The sequence below is a fragment of the Centroberyx gerrardi genome, chromosome 21 (genome assembly GCF_048128805.1).
Source record: "Centroberyx gerrardi isolate f3 chromosome 21, fCenGer3.hap1.cur.20231027, whole genome shotgun sequence".
Classification (NCBI taxonomy): Eukaryota; Metazoa; Chordata; class Actinopteri; order Beryciformes; family Berycidae; genus Centroberyx; species Centroberyx gerrardi.
The window spans coordinates 15,284,924-15,311,272 of record NC_136017.1 but is presented as its reverse complement, the minus strand read 5'-3'; the positions used below and the strand labels follow the sequence as shown (position 1 = coordinate 15,311,272).

At 40.7% G+C, this 26,349-nt stretch overlaps 2 protein-coding genes across 3 annotated transcripts in view; one reads left to right on the top strand and one right to left on the bottom strand.

Moving 5' to 3' along the window:
- Positions 1-4,996, bottom strand: part of nid2a (nidogen 2a (osteonidogen)) — a 57,145-nt gene extending 52,149 nt beyond the window's left edge. The window contains exons 1-3 of the mRNA XM_078291150.1: positions 4,790-4,996; positions 2,028-2,213; positions 1,500-1,616 (exon numbers count right to left, since the gene is read on the bottom strand). Coding sequence (XP_078147276.1) covers positions 1,500-1,616; positions 2,028-2,213; positions 4,790-4,996 — 510 coding nt within the window. The remainder of the gene's footprint in view (positions 1-1,499; positions 1,617-2,027; positions 2,214-4,789) is intronic.
- A 6,090-nt stretch (positions 4,997-11,086) lies between these two features.
- Positions 11,087-25,053, top strand: ptger2a (prostaglandin E receptor 2a (subtype EP2)). Of its 2 annotated transcripts, none has more exons than XM_071914832.2 (4): positions 11,087-11,222; positions 11,817-12,109; positions 13,536-14,473; positions 24,360-25,053. In XM_071914832.2, the coding sequence occupies exons 3-4, from the start codon at positions 13,652-13,654 to the stop codon at positions 24,654-24,656; spliced, it is 1,119 nt and encodes a 372-aa protein (XP_071770933.1). In that variant the 5' UTR covers positions 11,087-11,222; positions 11,817-12,109; positions 13,536-13,651; the 3' UTR covers positions 24,657-25,053. The 2 variants fall into 2 exon arrangements, with proteins under 2 accessions (XP_071770933.1, XP_071770932.1); XM_071914831.2 differs by having other exon boundaries at positions 11,817-12,113.
- The last annotated feature ends 1,296 nt before the right edge of the window (positions 25,054-26,349 follow it).

Here is a 26,349-nt window from a genome sequence, read left to right as displayed (position 1 = left end):
ACAAACTAGGAACAACAAAGCGCTGCTTGATCGATAAGTTCAGAGTAGGCCGGGCTTTCCTTGGAGCCTTTCCCAAAACGTCCCAAACTTCAACTTCAGCACCGGCTCTAATGCTATGTTCACACTGTGGTGATACATAGTGGACAGCAAACCGGATGTTCATTGTTTTCAATGGGAGAGAACAAACTTTGGCAATACCACCTGTATTGCCAAAGTATTTGTTTTAGTGGCGCCTACTGTGCTTCCAGACCAAACTGTTGCTCCTGTTCTTATTGTCTCCTTTGCCAATGAAGATTAAGCAAGACCGAAAATTTTGAAGTCCAGAAAAACTTCTCCAGGAGAAAAAGACATACTGCACTATTCCAATTCCCTGTTTGGCCTCCTATTCATTTACAGTGGGAATCATATTTTAGAATTTCTGCAAAATATAACCCATTAGATACTTTTAGATGCTTTTGAAATTAAATGAAATGTTGAAAATGAACAGTTATGTATCAATGCATACAGAGTGGTTTAACCTTTTATTTATCATATTGGCATTGAGAGGATGCTTTGCCTTTTTATACGCCACAATGTGAACGCAGCATTAGACAGTGCTTTTTCACTAAGGCTCAGCTTTGAATGAAAGCACATTTCCCTGGCTGACTTAACATATTATTTCCTGTGCAACATTTGTACACGCCCTCTGCAGAATCAGACTATGCTCAAGTAATTTTCACAGTCATAAAATGTCCATAAACTAAAACCTGAAGTATACAACTGAATGGGTAATACAAACAAAGTGCTGTAGCAGAGGAAGCAATGTCTAACAGAGCGTGAGAGAAATGGTCATGGTGTGTGTGTGGTTGTGTGTGTGTGTGTGTGTGTGTGTGAGCAGGAGGAGGGGATAACGAGTTGGGAGGGGGGACACTTTGATGACCCCTGAAGATGACCTCCGACCCCTTGAAAAGGTCAAGAGGCAGATTAGGAGGGGAAGGGGGATTACAAATAGACCCCCCCCCCTCTAGGCAGATTACGACTGATGAAGAGTCTCCAGGAATTTGGGATTTTGCAATCACAACATGTTTTGCGAAGTCAACACATATTGATGAACATGCTTGCTTATGTGGGATGACACTAAAAGCAAAACTCAGTCATTCGTCCATAGATTGATACCCAGAATAACACAGACGGACCATTTCTCTATCCTTCCATTCACATTTTTGCATCCATTTCTCCCTGTCTCATTCATTTCTACCACTTTAAAGAAATACACCAAGTTTTTGAGAGATTGTCCCATTGGTCAACTTTACCTGTTAAGTGATGAGAACATAGACACCAAAATCATTAATGTGTCCACGGTAGATCGTTGGGTCCAATGGGACAATCTACCAAAAACTTGGTATATTCCTTTAAGTTACTCAGAGGCGCATTAAATCATGAGAAAAACAGGAGACAGTAAGAAAAAATGAAAACACATCAGCTTCCAGTCATCCTTCGTTCTTTCTATCCTCCCTTACCTTATTTGTAGGTCCAGCGGTTCGAGTTGGTTCTTCATACGCTCCAACGTTCTCCCATGTTGCCACCACAGCATGGGTGGGTGTGAACCTCGCATCCGGGAATCCTCGATGTACTTCCTAGGTGAGCAGATGAATGAATGAATGAAAGAATGAATGAATGAACGAAGGAACGAAGGAACGAAGGAATGAAGGAGGGCGCAATGGATTGAATTGATGGAAGAAGAACTGAAAAAAATAAATGAAAAATCCAAATATCCAGTGAACTACGGTGCAAAAAATATCCATCTTTACAAGTCATCATGTAGTATCACGTCTTAAAACCTTATTTTTCGTAAAAATCAAATGAAAATCTATCAATGGATGAGAGGTAAATCCACGTTTCCAATGCAAATCAGCTTGTCTCAAGAACTTTCTTGAATCAGCTGTCGTTTTCTTGATATTAGGGCAGTAGTGAGAGTTGTTCTGCCTTGTTTCAAGATATTGACAATGTTTGATCTAGAAATCTTTTGTTCTAATAAATAGACAGACCTGGGCCACTCTGTTGAGGACGCTGGGTGTTTCGGTCAGCCGGTAGTAAATCTGTCCTCGCCCTCCGCTGGTGTCGATGTCAGCCAGGAACGGAGCCACCACTGGGAAATCTGTTGGGAAACCATCGTCAACGTACTGCTTCTCCATCGGCAGGTCCTGGGCTGATATGATACCATTGGTGGCCACCTAGAGAGAGAGAGAGAGAGAGAGAGAGAGATTTGGGTTGATTTTGAGTTGATGCAACCAGTGGCTTGTGGAAGAGTTAGGTAGGTAGGGGTCAGTGTCTTGCTCAAGGACTCTTTGACTGTAGCTTTTGATGGACATAACATTGGTTGTTGTAGGGACCGAACCTGGGACATGCCAGGTTTGGTACAGTCTCTAAAGGCCCCAGTGACGCAGCACCTCCGTCCAGGATCGGCTGAACAAAGAGGAACTGGAACTATTGGCCAATTATGGTTGGGTTATTCTTCTTGTTGGGTGATGCGGAGACTCTCCGCTGCATCAATTTCTATGTCAAGCGTGAAACAGCTAAACCAGCCCACAGACTTTTTATGGGTTACGGCGATGGCCCGCTGAACACGAATCGCCTGCCAACCAATTCCGCCGTCATTCATTTTTTATGGGACGCAAATAATTCGCTGGACGCGGACCAAGCTCGTTGCGTGGTGAAAAGGGCGGGACAACAGTTGAGCTCAAGTTAACTTTATGCAAATGAGAGCAGTGTTCGCGTCTCAAGAGCCAATCACTTTCGAGGCTGCAAAGTGAAACTCGTGAAGAGCGCGAAACTTGTACCATAGTTGATAATGTATGTATGTACAAACGAATCTCTTAGTTACACTAACATCACTTGTGAAGCAGCTATTTCCATTTGGCCAAAGGAGACAAGTCTACTGTAAACCACGGATGTAGACCTAAAATACAATGCAATACAGTCTCTTTGCCCATTAGAGAATGCTCCAAACCCTCGACTGCAAGCGTCCCATGAGTTCTGAGGCTGTCTGTGACTATAATGGCTGTAGGCTTTATTAAAGTGCTCTTAAGCTTTGAAGAACTCACTCAAGCCTGGACTTCAGGGGGGTTTTGAAGGACTCTAGTCCCTCTCTACTTACTAGACTGTTTCCTATTATCTCTTTTCTACTCTTTCCAGCTAAATGGGGTTTGCTGTTGATTTAGTATTGAATAGTAGTAGTTCTGCATTAAAACATTCAAAACACATAATTGGGTTTTCACTTGATATGCTAGTAGAGGTTGGATAAAGGACAGAGTATGCATTGACACCTAATATTATCATAGAGAGTGATGTCTGGTAATTGTGTGTTAGTGAGTGTGTATGCAAATGAAGGGCTGCACTAGAGGCTCAAAGCTCTAGCCACTGGAAAGCCTTTAAGAGAGATCATGGGTTGGTATGGCTGCAAGGCATCCAAAAGAACACATATCTGAATTTAATGTTGCATATTATTCCAATTCTTTTATAAACTGACGTGGCAAAGTCCTGCATATTGAAATAGCCAGTCAGATTTAATGTGAATTTGCCTTGTTGGGAGGAAGATCAAATCTGGACCACATAGAGTTATGGTGTAACCTCTGCCACAGAGCCCTCATTGATTGTATGTAATCTGATTTACAGGAATAGATCTGTATCACAGGGTAAATTAATCAATTAAGAGTAATATCCATCAATGATAAATCAATGAATGAACATTTACAGATAAAGGAGGAGGAGAATTTAGAGGAGAATTAATAGATTAGTAGTGAGAACTACCGTGACGAAAAATCCCTATAGTATTCCTATAATTATCCTATAGGGACTTAAAGTGTTTGTGGTACTCAATAGTGAGTTTACAGTGACTTTATTGTAGTTTATAGTATTTTGTTTATCTCCTATGTTATCACTATCATATCCCTACAATAGTCCTATATGGACTTATAGTTTTGATGTGATATTTGCACAGTATACTATCCATCTGAAGGTTATTATAGGATTATTGCAGCCTCTTATTTTGCACCTTTGCCAGCTATTGACTTGTATTTGCAATGACCACACATTATTCCTGTTACAGGCTATATGTCTACATTAGATAGGCCTATATACAGCATGTAATTCCAATGAATCCTCCTATATGTACAAATATATTTTGACCATTTTTGTTTATTTTGAAAGATATCTCTACACATATTCCGAAGTAGACCACATACGATACGATATGATACGATACATAAAACTTTATTGTCAGATTTATCTGAAATTCGTTATGCATTATAGCAGCATACATGTTTTTTTTTTTGTTTTTTTTTCAATATGGACACAGAAATCGGCAAAATGAACAGAACAACTACAGCTTATGATGAGCCAAATAAGATGCCAACACTGGTCAAATTCCTGAACTCTGATTTGATTTTCTCCATTCAAACATGTAATAAAACTGTCAATTTGTCTCTATGGAAAGAAGCAAGAAATCGGTCTACTGCGGACTTTTAATTCAGTTTCACGTTTCAAACAAGCCTGCAAAACGCCAGGATCATGTTTTGCGTTAGAAACAGCTTGAACACTTCTTCACTTCTACATAAAGTCTATTTCTATGCATCTGACAGCAGTTGTAAGCCTATGAATCATGCATATGAAAATTTATGAGGTTTTACTCACACACAGCTGTGGGTGAATTGGGAATAGCAGCAGCACAGTCCATATTTCCTACCTTTAACATCAATTATACGCATGCTCATGAATCATGCATATGATAATTGATGCGGTTTTTACTCACATATAGCTGGGTGAAGTGGGAGTCGTAGAAGTAGAAGGGCTTGGGCAGGGACAGCACTCTGGAGGTTTCATCGTCGCCCTCTGCCAAAGTGAAATCTCCATTTAAAGTCCCATAAGGAAATATATCAGCTCTCTGGATGGCTGTAACCACACACACACTGCAGCACCAGCCAAGCAAACACACAGTCAATAGTTCCCCTCTCTCCATGATAGAGCTGGGTTGTATCAGCAGCTCTGCACTATGAGAGGGAGATCTGAAAGAGAGAGCTACAGCTGGAAAGAGAGAGAGAGAGAGAGAGAGAGAGAAGAGAGAGAGAGAGAGAGAGAGAGAGAGAGAAAGAGACAGAGAGAGAGAGAGAGAGAGAGAGAGAGAGAGAGAGAGAGAGAGAGAGAGAGAGAGAAATCCCCAAGAAATCACTCCACCTCTCCTCCAAATCCTCAAGATACTCTGGAGAGAGGGAGGGCGGGGTTTAAGGGAGTTCAGGGCCCGCGCTGATTGGTCGGAGGGGGTTTGAGTGGCAGCCGGCCGGAGTCGGAGGTAAAACATCTGGCTCGCATTAAAGGAAAGACAAATAGAGCATTTTTAATCCGGATGTAACTCTATCTGTTTCACAACAATGAAAAAGACACATTGCGTAATTTTTTTTTCACACACACGTAGACACACATATGCGCGCGCGCGCGCGCGCACACACACACACACACGCACACACACACACACACACACACACACACACACACACACACACACACACACACACACACACTGTGATCTGAGGAAACCATTTTTCTTAAATTGTTAGAATTTCAATGAAACTCTGTGTCTTATGGACTGTAGCCTACTATAAAATGACTATAGTTATTCTATAATAAATTTAACAAGGATACTATACAAATATCATAGCAAAACTATAAGCACCTATAGGAATAGTAACACATAGGAGCTATAAAATACCATAAAATACAACAAAGTCAATATAAACTCACTATTGAGTTCCACAGACATACTGCAAGTCCCTATATGAATATTATAGGAATATAATAATGATACCATATGAGATAACAATACCATAAAGTGTGAGTTGTCCCTATAGAAATATTACAAGAATATTATAGGGATATTATATGGCTATTATAGTGATACTGTAGCAGAAAAAAATGCTATAACATACAATAAGGCCAGTATAAACTCACTATTGAATACTACAGACACACTGTAAGTCACTATAGGAATATTGCAGGTATATTCCTGATTAATATTTAATCAGGGCTTGAAATATACATTTTCCAATCTAAGTGTCTTTCTGATCATATGTTTGTAATATATATTTTGTATCATTTTCCTGCATACCGTATGTTTGTTGAGTGAGCTCCAGTTTTCTGAAGTTCCAAGAGGTTTAGCTAGCCTGATCATTCATTCATTCATTGAAGGATTTGAATGAAACCTTGCAATACTAAACCTTGTGCGCCATCTTGTGTCTAGAGGAGCATATTGCAGATTTTTAGGAGTCATGCCCATTCATTCATCCATTCATTCATTCATTTGTCTGTTTTACCTGTTTTTTCCTGATTTTCATTGGTTCCATTTTGTTTTGTTTTATCTTCCGTTTTGCAAAGCACTCATTTAGTAATTCTAGAATTAATTTTATTTCTGTTATATCATTAAGTAGAACTATTATAGTGATACCATAGAAGAAAAGAAATACCATAAAGTATGATAAGGTCACTATAAACTCATCATTGAGTGAGGCAGACACACTATAAGTGTAAAAATTGTTTTTTGTTTTTTTTTACTTTTTGGGGGATTGCTGTCATTTTTTAATGCAACTGAACCCGACAACTCCAAAAAGTTTTTAACCAGAAAACCGATCCATGCATTTAAATATCCATTCCAATGTCTGTGGCCACAGTTGATATTTGTAATTACCAACAGAAACCTCTAGATGGCGGCAAAGGCAAGGCTGAGATAATAAACCACATGGAGCATCATCACAAAATCAACATCCATTCTTATGGTACTGCATCTACTGATCTACTACACGGACATTTCAGTCTCTCCTCACTGAATGCTTTCAAAAAACACCTAAAACTGTTTTTCTTGAAAGAGTACAACATGATACATCATTTTGCACTGCCTTTCCCTATATCCCTTTCATTCCTTATAGACCTATTTATATTAGGTATGTATAGCATTATTGATTATTTTTGTATTAGTTTATGTTAAATCATGTATTTTTGATTCTTAATTTCCTTTTTTTTGTTTTGTGTGCGTAGGTTATGTATAGTGTGTGTGTGTGTGTGTGTGTGTGTGTGTGTGTGTGTGTGTGTGTGTGTGCGTGGATTTTACAGGAGAACCAAAACAAATTTTGATCAAACTTGGATCAGCTGCAACTTTTTGTGTTATCAGATTGAGCATTACTATAAAAACAATACTGCTACAGTTTAAGTTTAATTATATTTGTTAACTTTTTTTAAAATGGCAAATGAGTGAAATACGCCTTTTTGGCACAAACATTGTCGCAATACAGCCATGCAGAATATGGGCGTATGTAAGTAAACAATTGTAAAACACATTCATTTTAATACAAATCTAGCAATTACACTTCAATCAACACTGAAATATAAAACAAGATCAGAATGAATATCTTTATCTTGAAGTAATGCTCAGCAACTTTCACCAAGGCCTTTAAAATTGTAGGCTATATGGAACATATCAAATTGATTGATACATTTTTTCTGTTAAAAACTTTTAATAAACCTTTTTAATAAACCTCTATAGACATAAGAAACTACTTTTGATTCTAAACTACTACTTTTTTTTTCTTTTGCTAGTATAATACATTTTGTATGTGTCCCAGGACACATCACTTATTAATGTGTCCTGGGACACATTCAAAGACCTGTAAAACTCCTCATAACACTGAGGGATAACTTCAGCTACCAGCAGTCTTACTACCAGAGCTCATCTTGACCACTTCACACTCCTAACATTATAAAATAACATTTTGAATCTATAGGCCTAAGTATTTCATGGGAATATTAACATATTTACATTCATCTAATATTGACCTAGAATATTAATTAGGATATGACTAGGATACTAAAAATGATGTGATCAAGCTGCCATGCTAGCATTACTTACGTCAGCATGCATTTTGAGTTGCCCTAAGTGCTGTTAGAATCCTCTACCCACAATGCTTGTTCAGTGTCAGAAGTGGAGTTTTGCTTGGTGTCAAAAGGGCGTAAGTGCAGTTACACCCCTTTCGCAGCAAACAAAACCCTAGTTTTACTGTTACGGCTTTCAGTTTTTGTTTAATTAAAATTTATGGGTCATGATTTCAGTTGTGTCCTTTTGGCACTGAAAAGATCTCACTGAGACCTTTCAATTGATATATAATACTCATATTCGCCCAAAATCGCACTTACGCCCCTTTGGCTCCAAGCCCTTGATATGTGGATGTGTATGGCATATGTATGTGAATTTATATAAAGTGTATGTATGGTGCTTTTATTACAAGCCCTATACATTGTATACTATTTTATATATTTGTTCATATTTTCTCTTTTCCAAATTGCACAAATCAACATCAACAGTGTGTGGAGAGCGATATGCATATCCTATGGAGAGTGATATATGACTATTATACTCATAATCAGTAACATAATCCATAAGCATACTCAAAATCATTAATGTAATCTGATCATTTGCTGACTTTGGGATTTATTTTGCTCTCAAAAATCGATGGAATATGCATTTATGATTTATGGCACTTTACAGACTGTAATTTGAACTCTCCAATAATTATGTGTTCCTGTCAATCATGTCTTTCAGTAATCCACCGTGTCATCACTGACTGCTGACTGACCGGCTTTATTATGGCTGCAGTAATGACACCAAATATTCCCCCAAATCAATGAACTCATCAATGATTCAAACAAGGGCCATTAGCCGGCTTGAGCACACAGACACACACACACACACACACACACACACACACACACACACACACGCACATACAGATTGTATTTTGTTGACATCGAGGACTGATGTCAGAAGTAAAGCCTCGCAGTGGGACTCTGTCTGTGTGTGTGTGTGTGTGTGTGTGAGTGAGAGAGAGAGAGAGAGAGAGAGAGAGAGAGAGAGAGAGAGAGAGAGAGAGAGAAAGAGAGAGAGCCTAACAATGCATACAGCCCTTGTCAGCACTGTAACTCATGCCAAGCCCCCTAACAAAGGTTGTTTACCAGCAGAGCAGAGCAGGATTTGTGGATTAAACCTTTAAATGCTAATTAGATTGCTTGTGAATAAAGAGCAGGAGCAGGGTCATGGTAATCTCCTTTGGTCCACTGGAGATGGATATTATAGTATGGTACCAATCATCTGTATCAATATTGACTCAAGTGTATCAGTATGAAATGCTTCAAAATGCTGGATTCCTATGGGGATTTTTAGATTATGGATGTTTTATTAAGGAAATCAACTGAACACAGCCTGATTACAGTAATAATCTGTCACATTTTCATATAAATAAATAGGTTTTCATCCAAGGCATCAAAACAGCATAGATTTCAGAACCATTATTGAATTTCAACGGGCATTGAAAATGTTGCAGCTCCCAGCCCTTCAAACACACACCATGTGTTAACCTACATTTTATCATGTTAGATATCTGTATTTAAATTCAAGATAGAAACAAGTCAGTAAGGGATAAAATGTGATTTAGAGGATGAAAATGAATTATGATGTGGCTGAACATGTGATAACGATATTTATTTCGACAATTATGTACGTGTATTCTTTTAAGATGACTGTTATGCAATGCAATTGTTGTAGCCCATTGTGAATACGTGCTTATGTGTGTTTTAATGTGTTGTCTAATGCAGTGTGCAATGGAATGGAATGACAGCAACTTTTTTATGATCCAAGACAAATTTCTCTTTGGAGACCAATAAATCTAAATCTATCTCTTTCTCTAGCTCGCTCTCCGCTTTTCACTATCTCCCTATTTCACGCACACACACTCACACACACACACACACACACACACACACAGGAAAGGAAAGGAAAGGAAAGCAAAGGAAAGAAAAAGGAAAAGGAAAAGGATGAGAGGAGTGCAAAGGAGAGGAAAGGAAAGGAAAGGAAAGGAAAGGAAAGGAGAAGAGGTATTTTTGTCTATAGGGGGTGAGGACAAGGTGAAAGAGGCCTGGGATGGGTGGAGAGACTAATATAGACCAAAGGCAAAGAGAGAGAGAGGAAGGGCGAGAGAAAGGAGAGAGTGACAGAGAGTGATGGTAGGAGAAAGAGAGGGTGAAAGACAAAAAAAGAAGTAGAGAGGCAGGAAAGAGGAATGCTGGCGCTTCCTGAGTCAGTTGGGGCGTCGTTGAAACTAAAAATAAACTTCAGAACTTGACAAGTCAGGTCATAAAATGTGTCCTATATACATTGCTGGGTGTGTGTGTGTGTGTGTGTGTGTGTGTGAGAGAGAGAGAGAGAGAGAGAGAGAGAGAGAGAAGCCATTACTGCTATTACTAATAGTAAGAATGATGCATTTGAGTCATAATCAGAAAAACTCTTTCATTAATTTTCTTCCCCCATGTTTCAGGGTCACCTTATATTCCTGCCGTCTCACCCAATGCATGCTGGGATATGCTCCAGCATGCATTGGGTGAGACGGCAGGAATATAATGTAGGACACTTGATTTGGAGTTCATCAGGAGTTCAGCATCTGAATGACATATTGTCCAACACACAACCCCATACACACAGAGTTTCAGTTATTTAAATGTCTATTGTAGGCATCATGTGATTGGTACACACAATCATTAGCTAATGTTAATGTTTTTATAAAAACAAACCTCTTGAGGCATCTGCCCTGAACCGATTACATCAGAAAGGCCTTGCTTCCCAGTGGTTTTAGAACAATAAATGCTGCATTCATGTCATATGGGAATAGCCATTGGTTCAAAGTGATAGTTCACCAATAGTCCATAGTCCACCACCACACCCGAGCTCCAGAGTCATATTTAGTAGTGGAAAGCTGGGGTGAACGGTATTTTTCAGTTGAATAGTAAAATGAACAGTATTTTCTACTATTTACCAGCTGAAAGCTGAGGTGAACAGTGTTTTCAAGTAGGAAGCTTGTATCGACCGTCTTTCTCATATGACATGAATGCAGCATAAATGCCAATCTGCCAGGGGTGGGCGTGTCCCTGCCATATGATGTCAGCGCATCAGTCCTTGTGCTTTCGAGCCCATTCATGCCTGCCTCAGTCAGCGCTGCCCGCTTCACCCTCTCCACACCTCACCCTTAAACTGAAGCAGCTTTTTAACTGAATAAAACGATAAGCTCCGATTAACTACTGGACTTTGTAACTAAACCTGCACTGGAAATCACGGAAATACTCATCTACACTACGGGGAGCAAGTTAGAAAATAGGTGAGAACTGAACTATTTGGAAACCGATGCGTTTCTGCCGTTGTAGCCTTGGCACGCGCCAAACCTTAACGCCAAACTGTATTTAAAATACCTGGCAGTGTGATGTTTCCTTGTTTATCGACAAACGGACATACCTGGTAGTACCTGTTTTAAATCGTTAGGAGCCACTCTTCATTTCGGCATAGATCCAGTACACCAGGCAGCCCTTACTGCAATAAAATCTCAACTTTTACAAGTGGTTCGCCTGTTGTTCCCACCACCTTCTTCCGTCAAAATACAGCGCGGAGGGCGGTAGGGAGAAGTGTCAACCAATTCTAAAAGTTGAAATTTTATTGAAATTAAGTGCTGCATAGTCGACCACTTGTATGCCGACTTTACCAGAAGACGCTAACGATGTCTTAAATGAGTTAAATCATGTTCCACCACATATATTCTTTTGCCAATAAGCAAGGAAACAGTAAAGTGTCAAATTTTTGAATGGACGTTTGTATTGGTTCTCTCCATACAAGAGAGAACGGCATGTATCGGGGCTACGACAGCTACTACTTTTCGTTCATCCTGAATTTCCTATAACAGTTATATCTCTTTTTACAGGAACATCCTGCGTTCTGGGAACAAAACCAACAAGACAATCTCTCTTTTTTTGCGTTTTGGATTGAAACTAACCACAAGCTCCACCGAACGCAACCAGTCGCACATAGACCTGGACTTGGACACATCTTTGGGAACTTCGTGTTGTATTTAGGGGCACAAATTCACAGTTGTTAGTGTCTTTTTTTGATCGATTTGGAGCCCCAAACCTCCACAAGACATAAGCGAAACATTGGAGAATATGAGTAAAAGTCCAGTGGACACGTTGTGTATTGGACAGATGACTGTCACTGTAGGTGAGTCAGTAAGATGATCATTACGCACCCTGTTAAAGCAGACACACACACACACACACACACACACACACACACACGTGGAACAGATGTGTAATGTTATGTAGGCTAATAGTTATTTTTCATAATTTGCATTCAATTGTATTTAGATGCTTTGCCAATATTGTTCATCTGCCATTCAAGCAGATTGAATTGAACTGGGAGAGAGGGAGACACGCACACGCGCGCACACACACGCACACACACACAAACACACACACACACACACACGCACACACACACACACACACACACACACACACACACACACACACACACACACACGCACACACACGGGGATTCCACGTTTTTCTGACTAGGCAACGGCTGCTTTTTCTCAGGAGACAAAGCAAAAAGGAGAAGGAGAAAAGCAGATAGATGCATAGATCGAGTGAAACATGAGAATCCACATGTAGACAAGCCACATTTCTGTGACTCATCACCACAGCTGGTAAACGTGAACAGAAAATTCAGTGTGAAAAGTTGCTTACTTTTTTTTTCCTTTTTTTTTGTTGTAAATTCAGCCTCTCAGCTCATATTTACACAGAAAGAGGAACAACTTTGAGTTTCAAAACTCATGGTTTTATGCTGATAAATTCAAATTGTTCCTGTTTATGAAAATGACATTTTCAGCATTTTTCAGGGTATCTGAAGGTCCTTAAAAAGTTTGAAAAAGTCTGACATAGTCTGACAAGCCAGGGGCTTATACAATATGGCAGATATCTTAGTTTTTACTGCATCTGCTTACATAAACATCACACCATCATGTCCCTAAACTATTCATTTCGTAATGTCTTTTTTCTTATCCTGCACATTTAAAGTCAGAACTTTCATTGGCTATACTCAGTCAGAAATAGACTGTTTCTGACAGCTTTTGTATTTATTTTTTTATTTAAATTGGTATTAATTTCAGTTCCAGGTGGCATTAAAAAGGTCTTAAAATGTTTTTAATTAGTTATTCTGAGACCTTTTTTTGTCAGAGTTATGTTATCAGTAAACTTGGTTTTAGATGACACAGACAACATCTACGCCACCATAGATGTGACAGTCAAATCAGATTAAAGGGGAATGCCGCTCATTCTCAATACTGAGAATATGTCATTTCTCTACCCTTCAGGCAGTGCTACGGAGCCCCTCTGGGGTCACATGGTACCTTGGATGCTAATTTGGCACACCCCCTTTTCAGTAATGTAAAGGAATGTAAGCTGCTTTTGTGGCCTGACCCAGCTGTTCCTGGCCTGCCTTTTTTTTTTTTAGAGAAAGCCATATTTTACTATTAAAAATGGGCAGCATTCCCCTTTAAGCTGTTGATTTGAACCTTTTTCTCATCTTCTTTCTTATTTCACAGTTGTTCTGTATTCTCTTTTCTTTTCTTTCATTGTTTAACCAGGATGGATGCAGACAGCAGCTCAAGGACATTAATTTAAGCTACATCGTTGAATTATCGTTTTTTTGGGAAGCAGAGGGACACAATTTCTACTTAAATTCTCTTTTTTTGGAACCGCGATGGACACTGATGATGATCCGTGCCACCACAAGCTCCACATCGACCCCCGGAAGAGCCCGGTGATCAGTGCCGTCATGTTCGCGGCGGGCGTCTTCGGCAACGTCGCCGCCCTGGTGGTCCTGGAAATCCGCCGGCGTAGAGAGACGAGCCGCGGCGGCCCGCAGCGGTGCACGCTGTTCCACGTCCTCATCACGTCGCTGGTGGTCACGGACCTGGCTGGGACATGCCTGATCAGCCCGCTGGTCCAGGTGTCGTATTCGCTCAACACGACCCTGGTTGGGATGTCGGACACCCCTGTGGTGTGCCAGTACTTCGGCGTCAGCATGACCTTCTTCAGCCTGGCAACCATGTCGCTCCTCTTCACCATGGCGTTGGAGAGGTGCCTCGCCATCGGGCACCCCTACCTGTACAGCCGCCACGTCACCAAAAAATGCGGCTATGTCACCATCCCCTTCGTGTTTTCGCTCTGCACGCTGTTCTGCCTCCTCCCGTTTGCGGGCTTCGGCGACTACGTGCAGTACTGCCCCGGGACGTGGTGTTTCATCGACATGAACCCCGAGCGCAGGAAGGACCGGGTGTACGCCAACCTGTACGCCACCGTCATGCTGGCGCTGGTGCTGGCCATCGTGGCGTGCAACGGCTTCGTGGTGTACCACCTGGTCAGGATGTACCAGCGGCGGAGGAGGAACGGCGGCTCGATGACGCTGTCCACGAGGTCCAAGAAGGACCGCCGGGCCATGTCCATGGCCAAGGAGGTGGAGCATCTCATCCTGCTGGTCTTCATGACCGTCATCTTCATCATCTGCACGCTGCCGCTAGTGGTAAGATAGTAGTGGAACCAACACATGTAGACCAGGGTTTGGGTCAATTCATGAATGAACTCATCAATTCCAAGTCAACTGAGGAGTTGGACTAGCCTGATATTCAGACTGAATGGCCATTTCGTTTCCACTCCATTATTCAGTCTGACATTGCTTCCATGTTAGCCGTTTTCTGTGCGGGGGGTGTTGATTTTCCCCGAACCAATCACTAGTGACTGACGTATCTGAACCAATCACTAGTGACTGACGTATCTGAACCAATCACTAGTGACTGACGTATCCGGCCGCTCTGACGTTATTTTCAGTTACACTGATGCCGGGTGTATTTACTAATTTTACCAAGAATGTCGGTCGTTTTTGACAAAAATATTGTGTTTGCAAAGACAATATGTTGGTTAAGGAATGATTTCAACAAATATTATTCTGCCGAAACGCCAATGAAAAACTGTTGCACGAACGGATCAAACTTTAGTCCCGCCCACAAAGGCGCTGATTGGCCCGATCGTTTTTCCGTTCGAGATATCGACGTTGAATAGAGCAACACCAGACCCTGAATCTCTCGACCAAATCTGAAGAGTGGGCGGGTCGCGATTCAGGAGTCTGGAACCAGGCTAGAGTTGGACTGGAAATTTGAAAAAACCTAGAGGAAACAGAATTGGAATTCTTACCACATATCTGAGATTACACGTAGTGTTATAGGAACCTTTCAGGTGGCATTTGATGCAGAACATGTAATCGTAATACAGACATTATGATTGAAAGATTATGATTTGATTTGTGTAACTGTCTTTTATTTGATTCATAATGTTTGATAATGTTTAGCGAGTCAAGTCAACCTCTCTAAGAAGTTGAATTCAATCCACTATCCAATTCTGTTTCCTTAGATCTGGGTGCAATTCCAACTCCAGGAACTGAATTGGAATTTACCATGCATTCTCAATTCAATTCATGAATGGCTCCAACCCTAGTGTAAACACACACACACACACACACGCACTTCTCACTGCTGTCATTGACTCTCTTTCAAGCAAATGCACACAGACACACAGTCATTATGCAAGTAAGGGTGACATCCAGATAACCATTGACTGTCAGCAGCGGCTGACCTTGTTGAATCACTTTTGCCAGGACTAATTTACTTCCATAGGGCTTATTGAGTACAGTAGCAGTTAATTGGATTAGTTAGGGTTAATTAGCCCAATAGATCATTGGGTCAATAGAGTCACAGCTGCTGGGTGCTGTGAGTGATGTGGTGCTGTGGGACTGGTGTTTGACGTACCAGTGATGCACAGGGTTCACTAGGTTTCCTCCATCCGCTATATATGAGCAGCCAGTTGCTCAGGGAGGCTGCCAAGTAGGGTTCCACCGATATGAGTTTTTGAAGATTGTTTTGGAGTGGAACTGTCGGTAGCAGATATTTTGCGCAGATATTCAGTATTTCATAATTTTCATGCCATAAAAAAATCCCCAAATCACAAGTATTCAGTGTGTTCCCCTGGAAATGTTATTCTTGTCAGGGTGGAAAAGACTCTGAAACAGCATTTAGACCATGGGACACTAAACCTAACAATAAAGCATATTCGTACATACATGCGTGGAATTCGATCAAAATGTTGCATTACAATCAATTCAAGCTTCATATAGACAACCAGTATAGTATTGATCAATTCTACTATAAATATGTAATCATTCAAACTGCATCATATCCATTATACTAGAGGTTGATGACATTGACTGGCCCAATTTTTAGTAAGAGGCCAATATCACCTAACTCCCCATTTGTATTTGCTACACCCTCTGATACAACATTATTCCCTTTTCAGAACATCTATTTTTAAGTTCCCCTACATTGAAAGGAAGTTGATAACAATATGATTGACAGTAATACTGAACGTAACTCATTCGGGCCTGGAAACAAATGCCAGCCAGCCATACAAATTAAGCTGATAAATCTTATCAAAAATACACCAAAATGTCAGTTGGAGCATATACAATAAAGGTTATGCAAGGTGGTGTGTATCTATGTGTAGAGCTGTGTAGGTGCACACTTGTGGCATTTTGGGGAAATGTAACTATTCATGAATAATACAATAGACTGTGGGTTGTTCCATTGCTAAGTTGTAGACAGGAAATATCAGAACCACAGGTTTATACCACAGGTAAATATAGATGTGATAGGGCCAGACTGTAACTAAACAATGGTCCCAGCATAGTAGTGAAGTGAGAACGTCAGGTATTTTTTATTGTTTTTCTTGTTATATTGTATATTAAAAAGAGAAAGAAAAAAGGGACAAGCCAAATGAGGTAAAATCTAAAACAGAGACACTTTTGGATAAAGACAGGAAAGATAGATGGCTGAAAAATTATGAAAGAGAAGTCTCATTTTAAAACACACGAAACAGTTGAAGTTGAATGGAAGAACGGAAGGATGGAGGCTAAAGAGGGAACTGACTGATAAAGGAAGACTAGTTGAAAAGAGGAGGAAAGATGGGAAGAAGAGCTTGATCTTAAAACAGCTGAAACATTAAAAGTTGAGGGAGGGAGGGAAGAAGAACATGGATATGAATGGTTTGATAATGACTGGAAAAAAAAAGATCCCTCTTTTAAACAGGAAAGGAGAAATGAGCAAACTTGAAAGAAGGATGGACGAAGAAAAGGAAGTTGACAATTTTGTCATTTGCACACAGCCTGAGACAAGGTTTTACTTTGTTGTCAATAAAATATTTTAGCAAAAATGACAGGCGTATAGTACTAATATTATGTAGAAAAGCAGTGGATGGCAACCCAGTTCAGTCCAGATGTCTGAACATCAATAGTTTGATCTTAAAGCTTGCAACGAGACAGCCAAGATTTGTTAATGTTGGAAATTTAGTCTTGAATTTTCCCGAAATTAGACTTAGGAATGAAAAAAACAGCTTTGACTGAGCAGTAATGGTGATTCTGGGAAGTGGATCTGAGAGTGATTTACCACACATGTGAAGCCTGTTACACTGCTCTACACAAAGTGGTAACATCTAAACCTCTGCAAATTTTGACATATTTCTATGAAAAATTACCTCTTTCTATGAAAAATATGTGTTAATTATTTTGGCCAGTGAAAGTTGTAATTGGCAGGTAATTGTTTTTTTAGTTTACCAGCCCTTGGAGGTGAGCCAAAAAGTTGATTTTGGACAATGGCGACAGCTTTGCTCAATTTCTTTTCACAAATTTATAGTCCTTTTTAGATAAAGTTAATGTTGGTATAGATTAAATTGAGCATAGATGGATGGATGCATGGATAGATGGATAGATAGATAGATAGATAGATAGAGTTATTTTGAAGCACAAATTCAACCACAAATGACTCATCGTCTATTTAGTTTGGCTAGTTATTATGCTGTTGAGAATCCTGGTAAGCACCTTTGCTCTGATGTTTCACTGGAAATCATTATGGGAAATCAATACATTTCCTGTCAGAATAAGATGTTGTGGACTCAGTGGACTGCAGTGATGGGCCAAAGTTCCCATCTTGGACACTGTTGTGTTTCAGCAGCAGCCATAAAACGCAGCCACAACCTTCAGTTGTGCAGCAATTGCCAAATTCTGCACCATATTTGATTTAATAGCAATGCACTAAATCAGTTACAAAGTGCCTGTGCCATCACAGCGGAAATGAGCGGCATGTCGTCATAATGTTAAAACACAGCCTCTCAACCTCTGTCTGGTCAATGCAGCCAGTCCTGTCAACCAAGATAGACGAGATGGTATTTTTGAGATTTAAAACATTTAAGTCTTATTCTTACTAATAAACGTAGGGTTACATTTGCATTACTTATAGAATTTTGAACTCTTGTAATTCGGATCGAATTTTCCATCTGAACGTCTTTATATACCCAGATCTGCATCATTTCTGTATGTGATCATCTGTTTTTTCAAAGCCTGGGTGGGACGCATGGTGGGTCACGGGAAGATTGAAGATTAAGATAAAGCCACTTGCTGTGGTGTGTTACCAAAGCCTTTCCAAGTTCTTGGAATGTAAAAGGCTGAATAAGATACTGCTTGTTAGTATGCCAGGGTCAGTTTTACTTGATTAACAGGCCACAAATCCAAATTTTGGGTTAATTAGTTTAGATTTTAGTTTAGTTCAGTTTAGTGTGCTTTAGCTTTCAGTTTTTGGGATAAAACAGAAATCAAGTGCTTAAAAAAGTGATAAAACAGACACAATATCATCAATTGAATTTAGAAAACTTTTGTCTCCGCTACATATTATTGTGGGGAGGAAACTTCAGTTTGCTTGGCCAGGGCAGAAAACCTAGTGCTCGCCAAACACATCAGTGGACAACATCCAACACTTCCACAGGGCATTGACCAAGCAGACATCGGTACTGAGCAGTGTAATGTCCTCCACTGTGTATGGGTTATGCTCTACTGTAGGCTGGTGTGTAGTCAGAGGAAAGGACGCTGGCATCAGCTCTCTACATCGGCTTTCTTCACTGCCTCATCAGGAGAGCGAATGATGACTAGGTAGATCACTAGATGACTCAGGTACGGCAGGGTTAGACAAGGACAGAGAGAGAGGAGGAGGGGATTGAGAGAGAAAGCAATGGGAATGGAGAGAGAAAGGCAAATAGAGGTAGAGTTAGAGAGAGATTAAAATGGTCCTCAATCTAGGTAAGCATAAATCGTCTCTCCACAGGCCCTTAAAAGTCTGAAAATGTCTTCAACTATTTAAATTTAGGGTAAAATGTCTTAACTACAGTTATTAGCGGTCTGTTTTTTCACCATGTAATGACAGGCTTTCAGTTTCATTTTGATGCAACTAGAAAATGAGATACAGATTTGTCATTCAGTGATATCTAGGCAGAGTTAGAAAATCAGGCAAACAAAATAAGGCAGATGCCATGAATTGCATAGTTTCACATAAAGCAGAAGTGTTGATTTTATTTTCATTAGTTGTAGTACATTACTTGTTTATCCAGTTGGGCACATTGGCCACACACACACACACACACACACATGTGCATGCCAATATTAATACAGGTGGAACATCATGTCCCTAAACAATTAATTTCCTGTTGCCCTTCTTCTTATATTGCTCAGTTATAGTTTCATAATGTTTTTGGCTATGTTCAGTGGGAAATAGGCTGGTTTTGCCAGATTTTTTTGTAGCATTAACAAGGTCATAGAAAAGTATTACATTTGGCTTTCTGAAACCTGCAGTTACCCTGTTTCCATTCCTCTTTTCTCTTACCAACTGATTACATGTCAACAGACAGGTTTCATTCATTTGGCTGGGCATGTGTCTCTCTATGTCTGTCTGTCGCTCAGTCAGTCAGTCTTTGTGTCTAGTTATCAGTCTTACTCTTTGTCAGACTTCCAGTGATAATCACTACACATTTCACCCTGCAGACAGAAGTCGTTGTGATGACAGTAATTTCAGCCTTCCATGATAAATGCTTCTTTTAATGGGAATAATGTGCCATCCTTACAATTCTACCACTTACCTGAGGTTGTCATATTCCTCTCATTTCCTCATATTTCCACAGAATGGCCACATTAACCTGCTGGCAGCCATTTCCATTTGTAGCCCACCAGAAATGTGTAGAAACCTTTTACTATATATCATTGTAAGCACACATTTAGTGATTATGCAGAGAGAGATTTGCTCCCATTTCAAATGCAAATACACCCTAAGGTAGAATTTGCACATTTTATTCCTTTCTTGATGATAGACAAATGCTCAATCTGATCCACTGATAGTGACCATTTTACATTTTGCATGTTAGCTGATGCTCTTATCCAGAATGACTTACAGTGCCTGAGCAGGCAGGGCTCCAATGTCCTGTCCAGTGACACTTTTATCAATGGAAACATTGGCTGTGGCGGGGATAAAACCATTGGCCTTTTGGCTGCAGGATGGTGTCTCTAAACACTTGGCCGTCTCAGAATAAGTAGTCCGAAAAGTTATACTTCCAAACTTGCAAACTACTGCAGTGCAGAGTTGAATGCTGGTGGCAGAAAACTGGTGCAGCTAATACTAGTTACTGACCCCTAAAAATTCCATTTACCGATCTTGTAATGGTCCAATCCGATTACCGATTGAAATTATGCTTTTTACCCAGACTGCACAGCAAGCATAAACACACACATTTCAATCAGGCACTGTGTTTAACAAATTCTTCTTATGTCTGCCTGACATTGCTGGACTAACCATGAGGAAATAAATCATAGTTTTTATCCAAACAGAGTTATTACATGTTAGTTTGTACTTGATGAAAAAGGTTTTCCTTGAGGCACCATTAGGCTGTAACTTCTGCCCATTACAGAAGACTGTTTCTTGGCTATGAAATTCAAAACGCAATGTCAGACATGAATATATGCAAGCTGTCAAATTAGTGTACATTCGATGGTTTTCATGATCAGGCAGTTGAAACGTTGCTCGGCTGATTACTGATGACCTATTTAAAGTCTATCAGCCGATTCTGATTGGTGGCTAATTGATCGTGCATTCCCTATATGGAAAACACAGTCTTTTTCACTTGCAATTAAAGGGAAAAGTCCCAAATCGAAATTGCTAAGTTACTCTTGTCATCTTGGTCAGTCTAGATGTTTGCTTTGTGGCAGCAAGCCTCTCCAGGCTACATATTCAAACATACACACTACTACTACATAATTCATACAGAGCTTTATATAAATACCAGTGGGCATCCGACTTGCAATGTGATACCACAGTCTGAGGTCAGGATATCACACACACACACACAGACACACACATGCCATGATCATATTACATTATTCTACAGATATGAAGCTGTCTGTGGCCTGATTGTGTGTGTGTGTCCTAACTGTGCCCCCAGTCATCTCTGATAGCATTAAAAATTTAAAAGGACAGAGTGCAGCCTTTTGACACACAGAGAGAAAGAGACATAGATGGAGAGGTAGAGCCAGACAGAAAGAAAGAAATTAAGCAAAACAAAGATTAAGAATATTGAGATTAAAAAGACATCGATGGAATTTGTACAATGGGCATTTTTGCCCAAGACGTTTTAATGGATTTCCCAGGCCCTGCAGTCATGGAACTTACATAAATGCCAACCATAAAAACTTTCAATTCAAACAGAAAAATACAGAATGGGAGATAAAAGGATTATTGCTTCTGACTTCTACGACGAGCTCTAATTCCTCTCATCTAAGACTCTAACTCCTGTCATCCTAAACTTATATTCACATTTTATTACTGAAGATGAAACTCAAACTGAAACTCAGGCAGACTGCGGAGCATCGACTCCCCGCGGACGCGTCGCATCAACACTTACACATGTTTCCTGTTGGGGCTGTGAGAAGAAAAGGGGGCGCGTAGTGAGAGTCGGATTTCACGGTTCAACCTTGCAAAACAGAAAAATCTGTCTTCTCTCACACACACACACACACGCACTCTCCTTCCCTCTCACACAGCAGGGCCCGTCACTAATTACATTAATGAGCTCGTGTGGTTGCGTTTAAAAATAAATCATGATTAGCATAGAGCTGTTCTGGTTTGGACTGATTGTACTAAAACAAATACACACACCGCACCTCACTGATCTTTCATTCCAAAGTTATTGAATGTCATAAGAGAGTTTACGTCATCACTTTGAGTTGCGTAACAAATTACCATTTCCCTTGGTGTAAAATCCCCGCACCGGTAGGAAACATCTGTAAAAGTGAATGCTACCGGTAATTTGCCCTTGAGCAAGGCTCTTAACTGCCATTTGCTGCAGTGGAGCTGCTTATACTGGGCAGACTGTGGTTGCACTGGGCAGCTCCCAGTGTGAATGTGTTTACACAAGAGTCGAACTGTGACTGGAACTGACTGGTCTAGCTGTTTGTTTGTGTCTGCCTAACTCTCAAATCACAAACCATCAGCACCGCTCTGAATTCACTCATAACAGTTGCTCAAAAAAGAGCCAATTAGTCGCCATGGCAGCGATTCAGTCCCTGGATGTTTGTTCCATCAAGCAAAGGAAATAGGCGTAATGAGTTCGGCGCAATGATATTGGCGCAACCACCGTTGTCTCAGGAAATTGGGCCTCAATTAGCTCGGAGCACTTACGGGAGTCAAAGCCGCGTCATTTTAGCAGAAAAAAACAACCAAAGCTCTAATGGGAGAGAAAGAGAGAAAGATAAAGAGGCAGAGAGGGAGATGGAGAGAATGAGAAATTCACAGAGAAAGGTGGGTGGAAGGCTGAGATGGCGAGAGAAGCTGAGAGGGAATGGAAAATTCAGAGAAAGGGCAAGAATAAGGGAAAGGGAGATGTGTGAAATGCCGTATTGGTGAGTAGTTTTACTCTGGAAGGTCACTTTTTCCTTCATTTCAACTGGACATTGTTCCTCCCAGACCCCAGAGAGAGCAGTAGCAGCGATTTCTAAACCTGTGAAATAGTCATAGCTTCCATGGATTGTATTAAAGCCGCGGCTCTCAACCGTGAGCCGTCGAGGCCAGAGAGTCTGCAGGAGGAACTAATCAGTGAAATCTCTAAGTATTTGGCTGGAATGAAACCCTGCTGACTCTTGGCAGCGATGGCACATGGTAAAAACCACTGTATTAAAGGGCTGCTTCAGTCAAAAAGCTTGAATACTTTGGAATGGAGTGGTTCCCAACCTTATCGGCCCGCGACCCCCAAGAACTAAGTCATGCTTGTGTCATGATCCCCTGTTATAGGTGTAGATATACAGTATGGAGAACCCAGGTTGAGCACCACTAGTGTAATGTACATCCTGTGACATCTGTTGAGAGCTTCATTTTATGATTTCTGCCTAAAAGTACATCAAGTGTGAGTTTTCTTCGGGAATGCAGGGCTTGTCTCTCTGTTAAGTCAGAAAAACACCAGTAAAATCTAACTTCTGTTCAAAGTGAACACAAAATTCTGGTGTGTTGACAAACAAAGTGTTGATTTTAGATGTGAATATGGATTTTGAACCTCACTCCAATTCATTTATCATTAATGATTTAGCATTAGACGGCTATGTGTTAATGGTTTTAGAATACTCTCTTGATCCTAGAGGGAGAAATTAATCTTTTGGCGAGCCTCCTCCACTGAGAGGTCAAAGGTCAGCATCAGGTCAGATGACAGTCTCTCTAATCAGTAATCCACCCAACTGCAAATTACCAGACACCCAAACCAGGAAGCGGTTCAAATTCATGTCAAAGGAAAAAATATTCCTCCCTGCATCATTTTGATATATTCCAGATCATGGAAAGGCTTTTTCACAATATATTAATGTTATTAGTGTATTAATATACTATGAAGACAGTGATAACCTCCATTTCTCTACATACAAGATAACCCTTGTTACAAAGATTCTTTCACTGGTATAGATATCCTTGTATTTTTTTAGTGTGTGTGTGTGTGTGTGTGTGTGTGTAACCTAACTCAGTTGGATGTCGGCCTGGGAACCTCGGTTTGGATCTGCATCAACATTCAACATCTCCCTCGTGCTGCCTCATAAAACCACAACACACACACATAAACACACGCACACGCGCGCGCACACACACACAATGATTTATGAAGTGTTCTGCTGTCTGTCTTTGTCTCAACCATCTGTCTGAGAAGCAAACAAATTGATGTGGAGCGCAAATCAAACATCCTCTTTAAATTATATGCTTACTCTTCTCCGCAAACATCCTGGTTGTGAAAGTGTGTGTGTGCAGGGAACTTTTCAGACTGTACACACACCCGCAGTAACAGCTTTAACAGGATATATACGCCTGTCAGTCTGCCTATCTTTTCTGTGATGGGTGGTGTTAGCAGTGGGATTATACCAGTTGCTTGGTTGCTAATCTAACACACTCTTTCTTTCCCATGCTCCCTCCCTTCATTCCTCTCTATTACTCTTGCCCTCCGCTCTCCTGTCTGTCTATCAGATCCGTGTGTACATCAACTCTACAGGACAGCGCAAGGAGTCTCACCGCCTGGACCTGATCGCCCTGCGCTTCATCTCCGTCAACTCTATCATCGACCCCTGGGTCTTCATCTTCCTGTCCCCCAGCGTGCTGCGCTTCTTCTGGGCCTCGGTGTGCCGAGCGCCCCTGGGAAACTCCAGGGTTTCGGTGATTAAATCGTCGCTGGCCAAAGAGCCTTGCTCCGGCCAAATAGAGCTGTGCCAACCTCCGTTGGAGTACAGCGTGCCTTTATCGTCCCAGCCAAACCTAGTAACATAACATTATTTTAGCGTTAAATGATATTGATATTTATCCTATGTAGCGTGGTTGACGCTGCATGACAGCCCCTCGGTGTAAACGCACTGAGAAGCACCGCTGCTCCGCCACTCCAGATGGATGATGAATTGATGGATTTCTTTTAAGATAGAGGATTGGATAAGACAGTGTGTTCAATTTAGCTGGTGAGCAGAGTGTTCGTGGTTCAAGTTAGGCCAAAGGACAATGCTGAATGCCAAGTGCCTGACACTGTCCAGAACCTTTCTCCCATGTGGAGGGTGTTTCCACTTCCATCTGGTGGGCGTTTCCTTCACTTGGTGGGCATTTGCATTAGACAGTAGCTATTTCTATCCATTTGATGAGCACTTAGTGGGTGTTTTTAGCCACTTGATGAGTGTTTCCAGCCAATCAGTGGATGTTTGCAGCCATTTGTATGCATTTCCATCATTTGGTGGGTGTTTCTAGCCATTTGATAGGCGTTTCCATCCACCATAGCATCACAGCCAAGTTTATGCATATTAAATGCATACTGACATTGTCAGAGCATTATATTTGTAAAAGCTCAACATTTTGCTCCAGTTGTCACTTTTATTTTGTGTCCATCAATCAGTGAAAAGAAAATGGCCTGCTGTGACACGCAGTGAAAGGAGAGAGACTATATTCAGGTTCTGTTGATCTGGAGACCAATCGCTTGTGTTTCTGTCAGTCTATATTATAAGAAGACATAGTACATACTGTTTGGTGGATGTCTTTTCGACCAGTAGGTCAAGGCTTTTATCCAAAGCGCCTTAATACACTATTAGTACCTATTGCTAGCTTGTGTGCACAGTGATATGAGTGCTACGCTGTACACATTGAGAAAAGACACGTTCACTAGAGCCTCATGTTTCTTTGGAAGAAACTCTCTGAATGTCTACAAATTTATTTTGCCATGCTTGAGTACATACAAACATATATTTAAAAGTGAGCTTGAGTACACAGTGAATGGTTTTGAACGGACTGGACTGTAGAGCTGGACATTAATAGCCAAACTTGACTGAATCTGGATGGAACAAACAGCTTTTAGAGCCTGGACAGGAGAACCTGGGTGGATGACAGCTCGTAGATTGCAGAATGGAAGAGTGACCTCCAGTCCAGCCCCCCAGCGACCTCACAGACAAAACAAATTAAAACAAGCCTTGCAGGCAAATCATTGCATAAGTACCAAATGATTCCTGCCAATTCAGCTGCTGCTCCACAAACACTTAGACTGGGCCTTGGACTGGTGGACAGAGTGAGACATCACCTCTAGACATGGACTGTTTTCAGTTCAGAGATGCTTAGATCACCTTTACACCTGGCATTAACATGTGTCAAATTGTACTTATATAGTGCAAAAACACATAAAATTTGACCATATTAACATTAAAGTGTTAGTGAAATGTCTCCAATTTACTTAAAGTAGTGTTCAGACCCAACAAGGTAGCGCATACAAACCAAACTGGCATCATGCAGTTCAGACAGTAACATACTTGTCAAAAATGGATTGTCAGGATACTGGTGGATGGGGAACAAGCGAGACATCTAGATATTTGGACACACGACGCATGTTAATGCCAGAGGAGAGGAGGCCTTAGATACAGTATCTGAATGGGGTGTGACTCTCTCCTGTGAACACTTAGGTGATCATGGATCTTCATCATCAATCTCTGTCACT